Genomic DNA, 10812 nt, shown 5'->3' on the forward strand with positions numbered 1-10812 from the left:
ATGAAGGGTCTTGAGTCCAAGTTTTAGAGTATCATTACTTTATTATTAAGGACTCAACCCCATTGTCTGCTGTCACTTGTCCACTCCAGAAGCTGACTTGTTTCCGGTCTTTACCCTTTTTGCTTTAAATTCTCTAAGTGAGGATTTATTTTCTCATAATAATAATTTTCTAAATAAAATTTCTTTAAATAGATCTATTGGATTAGAGACCCTTTTTGCTTTAAATTCTCTAAGTGAGGATTTATTTTCTCATAATAATAATTTTCTAAATAATTTTTTTTTAAATAGATGTATTGGATTGGAACATTATTTTCTAAAATGGGGGAAGAAAAATAAACATAAAAATAAAAAAAAATTAAATTAAAATTATGTAAAGGTAATTTAAAATAACTAATTAAAAATTAAAAATGTTAGGTATATATTTTAATTACTTCAAGATAATGAATAAAATAAAAAATATTTTATGATTTTTAATATATTTCGAAATTAAATTTTTATTATTTATTTTTTGAAAAATAAAAATGTTATAATTAAAAATATTTATGATTGATAATAATGTTGTAAACTTTAAACTTATCTTTTATTTTTCATTTATTTTTTTTCTACCAATCATTACAATAATAAAAAAAATTATTCCTAATATATTATAAAGTTAATATCTTCAAAACTTTTTAGAAATAATTATATTTAACATTATTATAATTGTTGTTATTATTGATCATAAATAATTTTTATTATAATAATTTTTATTTTATACCAAATTAATATTAACAAATTTAATTTTAAATTATACTAAAAAATCATAAATGATTTTTTGTTTGATACTTTCTCTTAAAATAATTATATTAAAAATTATTTATTTTTAATTATTTTTTCATAATTTGAATTTTTTATTTTTCCTCCCATTTTAGAGAAAAAATATCAAATAGATTCATTTGGAGAAATAATATTCTAATAGATCTATTTAGAAAAATAATGTTTCAATAAGTTTTTTTAAAGATTTTTTCTTTAAAAAAGGATTATTTCGAAAAATCTATAATTTTGTCTGGCAATTTTATATATACGTTTATATTTTATTTTTATATTTAAGTTAATTAAATTATTTATTGATGACACCTTAATGAATAGGTGCTAGTTTCAATTGGACCAAAATAAAAGAAATAAAATGCATAAAATTTATAGTGTAAAAAATACATCTTTTCGTATTTTAGAAGTTCTATCTCTGTTTTTATTTACAAGTAAAAAAAAATCACATTTTCTTGCTTTCAGAGATAAGAAAATTTTAACAATTATTACTTTTAAGAATAATTTATCTGAAATATCCTGATTTTAATTTACGTTTGACCTTTTTATTACATTATCATAATATGTATTTTTGGTTCGGAGATAAGTAAATTTTGATATAATTAACTTATTTTGTTAATCTTCATTAACTTCAAAAGTTAGGTTTTTAAAATTAAAAATTGTAAATGAAAACGGAGAAAACGAGCACCACTTTATATTGTTATTGAAAATGTGCACATTGAACCTCCATGCTTTCACATTACACCATATCTAACTAAGCTTCAAGACACCAATTTTTTCATCATTTCACTGAAATGATAAAATCACCAAAAGCTACTTGTTTTCATCACTTGCCTATTCTTAACTTTTAAACAAATTAAGAATAAAAGCAATTGAGTTGGTTTGAACCTCAAATATTATCACATACCGTTTTCAAAACTTAACGACTTGTTAAGGAAATTGAGATTGAGAAAAATGCTTATGTTATTGTAAGTCTCTTATTTGTGTTTATGTCTTAAATACAAAAACAAAGTACAACAGTGGTAAATGTCCCTAAGTAATAAAGAACTTAAAGGGTCAATACCATTGTAAAGTATAGTTTATATTTTGTACAGAACTAATCGAAATTTAAAATAAATAACATCTGTTTCAGTTCTCAATGGTTTTACATGGTTTGGCAAATATAGATCATGTGTAAAAACTGCCTATACAAGTAAACACTAAAACATGACACGGATATGTTCTATGTGAAAACGTTGGTCACTAGTAAATCTGCCTTGCCTTTCCCTCTTAGGGAATTTCCAAATTTGAAATTGCTCTTTCTAGTTTCTTTATCAAGGGTCTCTTCAAATGTTTTGGGATATGAATTTCAGAAATGTATACAGCTGTTAGAAGAACAGTAACAATAGATGATGCAGGAAAGGCAGCATAAGACTCTTTATCTGACAGCCTCTGGTGCAGAATTGCAGTAAGGTGTATGTAAGCAAACCAACCTAGTGAATGTTAGACATAAAGTAGCAAACCCAATACCCATAATGAGGCCACAGGTGGTCTTCCTCTTATCCAAACTTAGAGCTCTCTTTACTACATTTCCAAAGCTTGGGATTAATCCACCACAGGCAATAACCATTATGTGATCAAGGCCACTGTAGTCAATACCAGTAAGAATAGCTCCTATTGCTGATATTGGACCCATAAATCCAATTATGGCAGCTGTTGCAAGGGAGCCATGCCAGCTATCAGTGACTCCAAATATGCAGCTGGCCACAGCTGCACCTCGAGGAAGCCCATGTAGAGAGACTGGAAGGACCATGTGACGACCAAGTCCATATGCTTTTGGTGCAGCCACTCCCAATGCAAGTCCTTCAGCTAAGGCATGAATGGCTACTGCACCACATGATATAAATGATTGAAGGGTGTGAACACTGAGTGGGAAACCGGTAAGTGTAGGCAAGTCATTGACTGAGGCCTTTTTGGAAGTTGCCATCTTCAATACACCAGAAGTAGAAACATGGATGAAAGCAGCACCAATTGCGAGGAGTAGCAAAATAGGAAAGAATCCCAATTTTGAAGACAAAATAAGTTGTATTGGTCGCCAAGCACCAAGAACAAAAGCAATACCACATGCAGTGCCCATGAGGAGAGCATGCTGAAGACGCAATGAAAGAGCAAATACAACAAGAATGATTCCTCCAAGTAAAGGGCCAAGGCCAAAAAGTAACGAAACAAAAAAGCCAGAAGCATCCTCAGCGCTGTAACAAAGAAATCAAAATTTAGGGAAAAGAAAACTGTAACATTCTGCATATTTCCACATTGTGCAATTTAGCAACAGATCATGGATGATTAATACTATTTCATTTTCATCCTTGCAACAAACCCAAATAATGAAATATACCTGACAACTAAAAAGAAATCTAATACAAACTCACTTGTAGTCATGGCTGAAGTTCTGAAAGAAGGTGCTAAGAGCTTCCATAAATGCTACAGAAAGGGTTGCAGATGATGCAACCTGTGAAGCTGAGGCTTCCTATAATCCAAAAGGAGGAGAAACAAATGTTATATATATAAAAACAATTTTTCTCATAAGAAAAAACATAATTGAACAAAAATTAACGACTCTTCCGTTAGTATTTATATATGGTGTTCTCTTTGTTTGGACTGAAGCCTTTTCCCCGACCAATTTCTATTGCTAGCTTTTATAGACTCGAACAGAGTGTTTAATGGTCATTTATTTGGTCTAATCCTTCCCTATGTTGCCTCAACAACTACGTTTAGTGGAGACATTATATCTCTGGTTCTTTTTTTCCTTTTGAAGGGTTTATTTGTAACAAGGTTATAGCCTAAAGGTTAATAAAATTCAGCATGTGGAGAATGTAAGAATAACTACTGCATGCAGTTTGGGTATTACACATGCTTTAAGTAATCATAGGAATTAGTGTTTAGGAGCAATCACATATCCTTGGCTAGTAAATTATATCATAAAGATTGTGTAATGCTGAACATCTTTTCACTCAAGTCATTCCTATTATGGAGTGTTAGAGATTAATAACCATTCATCAGCCTTCGCCTAATAGCTTAAGTTTTGGGAGTGGATCCACGATTAGAAAAGCCAAAAAATCGAAATAAATAGCCAAAAAAAATTAATCTTCAGAATGATACAGAAGAAAATATCATATCTTTGGCATAATTGGGAAATAACCTTGAAAGCATCAGGAAGCACTTCCGCAATAACCATCCAAATCATACATCCAGCAGCAAATCCCGTACAAAAAGGAAGAAACTTACTGAATGCATCAGCACAAATAAATGAAGGAACCGCTACAATGGGCTGCATTAACATAAAGAATAAGATCTTATGATGACAAGGTTAAAGACAGCAATTGCAACCTTAAATCTATAGTTGTCCAAAGAATTGTTATTGTTCAATATTCTAACTTTTCTACAGCCGAGTTCAGAAAAGAAAACATACTAGGATGGCAGAAGTAGAAGTGTCTAGCTAGTATGCAACACAGGCTCAATTAGTCTACACTAGCCTAAGGCCCACCAGCATTGCAACTTGGCACCATGGCAAAAGCAATTTCACAAGGGATGTGATTTAATTACGTATAACAATAATTTATTGTTTATGTGATAGTACAAAGATGGAGTAGTCTTTGCACAATCGCATAAACCAAAAAAAAAGTAAAAAATAAAAAATTCAAAGATGGAGTAGTCCTCTGAAGTTGAATGACATAACCAATCAGTGGTGAAAATCACTACTAACTGTTCTGGCCTAATCATGCAATGCAACATATTACACCTCACTTGAGTCAGACTAAATGCGTATCAAAACAGAGTTTTGTTACCGAGACCCATCCAATCACAACTTTAAAGAATAATGTGAGCAAGGGGTTTACTACAACGAGCAGAAGGGATTGCAAAACTATATTATGTAACTCACAAAAGTTTTCAAAGTGATACGCTAACTAAATTCATAATAATTTATTTCTTCTCGGTCAATTTAAGATAATTAAAATCTCAAACTAAGAACTACCTGGGGTAAAGATGTAATTATGCTCCATAACATAGCATTTTGTGGAGAGACACCCCTTGATGCAAGCACCATGCTCACAGCTAATCCTTCTGGAATGTTGTGTACCGCAATAGCCAAAGTTACCAACAGGCCTTGAGTAAAACCCTTTGAGCCAGCAAATGAGACTCCAACCCCAGATCCCTCCCCAAAAGAATGGAGAGTCATTATTCCAATAACAAGAACAACTTTGGCAGCGTCAGCACCTTTTAAATCCAACATACTTACTTCCCCATATTGCTCAAGAAACTGAAACCAAAACCCAAGAGATTAAGTAAGACACAAGTGAGGAAGTTAAAAAGTAAGAAATATTTGTAGAGTAAATTTAAGAATCATACAAAAAAAATGCATCCCAGGTGAATAGATAGAAAAAAGAAGAGAAGCACTACAAATAACACTTATATTAAATGATAAATTCATCAAATTTGCAAACATTTTTAAAGTAAAAGATCCGTAAGAATGTTCACTGAAAAATCAACAAAGCTGACTTGTACAAGTGATGTGAATAAGATAAGAAGTCCCAAAGTCAACTTTTTTTTTTATCTTAATTAGTTTTGGATGTGAAGCTTATCCAGTCAACAATGAACGACTCAAGCAAAGCAACATAAAGGAATAAGACATTATAATGCATATAAACAGGGCTGGAGGAAAACTGTAACATCACGCAACTTCTTTTAAAACATACAGAAAAAAGTAGTGTACAGATACAGGGAGAACTATCATCACCTTCTTACATAGCCAGATAAAGATTCCACCAGCTAGAATCCCAGTGACAACCCAATTTCCAGCACCATACTCCTGCCCTTCTTGTATTAGATCAAAGCTCGCAGCCAACATGACACCTGCAGCCATTCCATTGCACAATCCAGCCCACTGCGGATCAAGCTCCACAAAGAAGAAGGGCACAGCACCTAAACCAGTCGCAGCTGCCATCGCTAGGGTAAACAACGCAACAGTTGAAACTGAAACCTTATTACCTGCACCTTTCCTACTACCCACCGCATTATTACCATTCTCAAAATTAAAAGCATTCTCTACACCAGTGCCATCAATTACATTAGTTCCTACATCTTTACGAGGAGCAGCTATGACCTTATGTGAAACTTGATGATCCAATTCGCCATTTGAATTCAAGAGAAAACCAAGCAACAAAAAATACACGGGAAAACATAATCTTAGCCTCAGATTTGGAGCCATGTGCAAAAATACCCAGTATTTAAAAGAGCACTTTCTTCAAGCCACAAGCCCCAAATCAAAATCCTTAGAGGCTACAACTACAACCCCATGAGCTTCTATTCTATCAGCTCAATTCAGAAAATACAATTGATATCAAATTCCAGAAAGAATGTAATTTGAAAAGACACCCAAATGCAAGCAGTCAGAATTCGGTATGGATTTACCCCTCGTGAACAATCTACCTGTTGATATCAAAACAACAAAACCCAATTAAAACCCAAAATTCACGAGACATAAAAAGCATTGCTATCTTTGAAGAAAAAATTGAAATTGGAATTGAATGGTTAAAGGGTACATACCTGTTAGGGTGATTGCTCCTAAGGGGAATCAAAGAGGCACAGACAAAGAAAAAAAGGGAAGACTTTTTGAAAACCCTAATTCAATTATTGATTGGAAATCAATGGAGTATCAAAAAGGGATTTGGGACACAAAACCAGCGACTTTGGGCACGCAGAAATCCATGCTGATGTCACTCAAACTATGAAGGTTGAACCGATTTGGCATCCACAGTTTGTCATTATGGTAAAAGGGGAAATCAGTGGTTTCAAAACTCAAAACAAATCAGAATTTGGGAAAACAATGTGATTTTTTTCATTGATGAGTAACGTAACGGACGGTGATATTTTTTTCTTTTAAATATTTGAATAATTATTTAACAAAAAGTTGTTTTCTGATGAATCCTTTAACCACATTTTCAATTAATAAATAGATTTATTGATTTTACTTGTTTTATAATATTTTAATTGAGTATCTGAAATTAAAAAATGGTTAAAATACTTTTTAATTTTAAAATGTAATGAATTAATTTTAAAAATAATTGCAAAAATAGTAAAAAAAATAAGAACTCAATTAAAATTTTTATTTAAATATGCTTATCATTATTATTTAATTTTTGTTCTACATAAATTTAAAAACATTACGCGTGTTATTGATAATCTATACTTATATATCTATATAAAGATAATACATTTTTGTGTGTTCTATAGAAAGTTTAATAATAAATTTTAATTTCTTATACATAAATGGTAATACATTCGTAGTAAAAATAATTAAATAACATATATGAAATACTAAATAAAATTGTTTAATTTATTAACTTTTATAAGAACTAAAATTAACACGTGTTTTAAGAAAGTGAGCATTTGTAAAATAATTAGAAATAAAAGTGATTTTTTAATTTAAAGAGTTGATTAAATAATTTCTAAAAGTTCGAGTAACCTAAAAGTGAATAAACGTTCCAATAATAGATAACTCTAATGACCAAGTCTTCTGTTTTCTTAAGAACTTCAAAAACAGAAATAAAGATATTTGCTGTTTAGTACATAAAGCATGGAAGAACAGAGAGATAATACAGCAGATTTACAAAGATAATCAATAAAATATAATTTTTTATTTATTAAATTTTATACTAATTTTTTATTTTCATTTTATCATTAATTTATATTTTCAGAAATTGTATTTATATTAAATTATTTTTAAAACTTACTTTTATAAATTATCTTCTAATATAAGAAATAAATCATCTTCGCAATTATGATAGAGAAAAGTGAAAAACATGATTTAATAATTTTGATTGAGTTTTAATCTCAGTCATTTATTATTGTGAATCATAATCTAACTATTGTAGATATTTGTTTTCTATTTTTATTTTTTAAGAATTATTTTCATTTGAAACAACAGTTTTAAAAAATACATTAAAACATAAAGTTTGTTAACACCGTACCTTAATAAATTTGATTCAATTAGTCAAATTTGTGCCATTAATTATAATTAAATAAAAGCACAATTGCATTAAAATAATGAGTTAGTGCGTGAAACGTGGGAATAGACATACACATACACTTGCATCTCTGACTTATATTTTCGCCAATAATTAGATTCCAGCAAAACAAGACAAATTCTTCCTCTATCTTCTTATTTTCTCCTTCTAATCAGGAATATAAAAATATTGATTTTTTATTATGATTTTTTTTTTGGATTATATAATTTACAAGTAATTTTTAGATTGTGAATATAAAAATTATTTCTCAATTAAATCATTTGGAAGCAAAACAATGATATTTAGATTGTGCGATATGAAAATTATGTTTTCCTTTTTGGCTTTTAGAAAATAAGGTTTGGAAGTCAACAATAACTTTTGAATTATGTAATTGAGAAGTTAAAAATAATTTTGGAAAGTTGAACAGGAAAAGAAAAAAATAGTAGCTTTTGGATTGTATAATTTATAATTACATTTTAACTTTTTAATCACAATCTATAAGTTATTTTTAATCTTGAATTATATAGTATAAAAGTCATTTTTGGCTTCTATATTGAATGATTATTGGAAAGTTTTTTTTTCTTCGTAGAATCTAAAAATCATTTTCAAGAAAAAAAAATCAAATTATATAATATAAAAACTATTTTTTACTTTACTAAAATCGTTTTTTACTTACAAATTTTACAATTAAAAAATGACATTTTTTATATTCATAAAGAGGACCAAAAAATACAGAGGTGCAGGAACAATTTATCCATATATATATATATATATATATATATATATATATATATATATATATATATATATATATATATATAGATAAATTAAGCTTTGTTTCTTGCATGAAAAATAAATTCAACTTTGTTTAATTCATTACTCTCATCTATTAGTATTTCGTATGTAATTGAAGGAAATGTTTAGAAGATTAATATTCATAAATAATTAAAAATAGGAGAATAAATTATTTTCCTATCATTTCTATAAAGAAAATCAATTATTCTCTTAATTCTCAAAAACCAAATCTTAGATCTATTTATACAAGGGAATGGATTCAAGGGAGATGATTACATGAAACATAGGAAATTTGAGAATAATTTATATTTTTTTAAGAGATTTAAAAGTGATTGAGTGTGAATTTAAAAATAAAATTTGTGTAAAAAGTTACCGATTGATAAATTAAAAAATATTTTACTTGATAGAAATTGAAGATTATTAAAATGCTCTTAATAGTAAAAGTAATATAAAATGATATTTATTAATAATATATTTATTGGTAAAAAATATTATAAATAGATAAAAAAAATTAAAATTAATTATATAAATGAAATAAATTTGTATTTAAGGAACAATTTGCTATTAATCATATCAATGAAATAAATTTGTAAATAAGGATTTACTTCATATAGGATACTATTCAAATACTTATAAATAAAATTACAATTGATTATGTTAATTATATAAAAATGTAAAATATTAAACCTTAATAATAAAACAACACCAAGTAAAACATAAACTCATATAAAAGTTCTTAATAAGATAAAATTAAAATAACTAAGAAAAAAGAAATACTTTAAATAAGATTAAGTTTTAAATTGTATGCAATAAAGAGAATAAGAATGATGGTGCAACTTCAACACATTCACAATCCACAACACTATAAGGAAAAGATGTTGTTGTCGCTTGCTTCAGCCTCAACATAGAGAGTGACTGGTGATGGACATCACAGACAACAACATTGTAAGAGCAAAGAAGTTAGGCTTCATAAGAATAGAAAAGGATGTCATCATTGTATCGCAATTGTCCCAAATTTCCACTAGCAACAATAAAGAGAAATAACAAAGAAATGGGATAGTCAAGAACCCTCGCTACAATCACATGAAGCTCGTAACATGATACAATGGTCATAGAATCGATTACAACGCAGTTGGAATCGATTACAATGCAGCTGAAATTGGTTATGGTTCACCATGAAATCAAATACGGGGATGTTGGAATTGATTCCAACTTGTAGTGGAATTTCATTTCTCTCTGGTTTTTATCTTTAACCTCTTTTTGGTCTTCATCTTCAACCTCGTTGCATGTCACTACATCAACCCACAAGGCTCTATTTGCGGGGACTGTTTTGCTTTTCATCTGCAAAAGAAGCCAAACATAATGAATGTCTTAATATTGTTACTGACCAAGTTGGAATCAATAACTTCAACAGTTGCCAGATTTTCTTCACAATATATGCAATGGAATCAACTACATGAAATTCAAAATCGATTATACCATTACATTTGGCGTGGTCATTACAAAATTAAGAGAGGGAAAACATGACATTTCTCCACAATTCCCTTCATATCTGAACACTCCATCGGGTAATAAAAAATCAATGCAACCCGCAATTCATTGTTTTCCCTTCCTTGCATATCACTTGAAGCTAACATGATGTATTTCTCCAAACCGTCCTCGCCATTCTTTTTGAACAATAAAGAATGTTTAAACCAACAGAGTCTTAATGACGATTCTCAATAGTGAAAATGATATAATGAGATTCGTGTTAAATCACAACATACTAGAGCATTCCTGATATCAGATTCAATAATGATGTTATTATCGCATGAGAATTAGCCATGAAACATTAACTTGAGTGCACAAAAAAATTCAATTATTAATAGTTTTTGAACAAAATAAAAATCATTATTAATAAAAATTCAATATTACTACAATTAATAATAATAATAATAATAATAATAATAATAATAATAATATTTTCTTAAATGACCAAAAGTAAACTTATAGCCATCTAATTATGGAACTTATAATGGATTAGACATTTCTTTCTGTTTTAATCAATTATGGAACTTATATAATCCATTATTTTATCGTTTAGCCTATTTAGTCATCCATTTGCCTTTCTTAACAGATTATGTTTTTTTCTCTATTTTAATCAATTATGTAACTTACGTAATCAACTATA

At 28.9% G+C, this 10812-nt stretch overlaps 1 protein-coding gene across 1 annotated transcript; it reads right to left on the bottom strand.

The window, feature by feature from the left end:
• Positions 1-1901: 1901 nt before the first annotated feature.
• On the bottom strand, positions 1902-6664 carry LOC108321349 (putative zinc transporter At3g08650). The gene is made up of 6 exons (XM_017553080.2): positions 6388-6664; positions 5579-6270; positions 4817-5101; positions 3983-4111; positions 3213-3310; positions 1902-3035 (listed from the first exon to the last, which is right to left on the bottom strand). Exons 2-6 carry the CDS (start codon positions 6047-6049, stop codon positions 2222-2224), a joined length of 1797 nt encoding a protein of 598 aa, XP_017408569.1. The 5' UTR covers positions 6050-6270; positions 6388-6664; the 3' UTR covers positions 1902-2221.
• Positions 6665-10812: the final 4148 nt, after the last annotated feature.

Source organism: Vigna angularis, chromosome 2 (assembly GCF_016808095.1).
Source record: "Vigna angularis cultivar LongXiaoDou No.4 chromosome 2, ASM1680809v1, whole genome shotgun sequence".
In the NCBI taxonomy this organism is placed as follows: domain Eukaryota; kingdom Viridiplantae; phylum Streptophyta; class Magnoliopsida; order Fabales; family Fabaceae; genus Vigna; species Vigna angularis.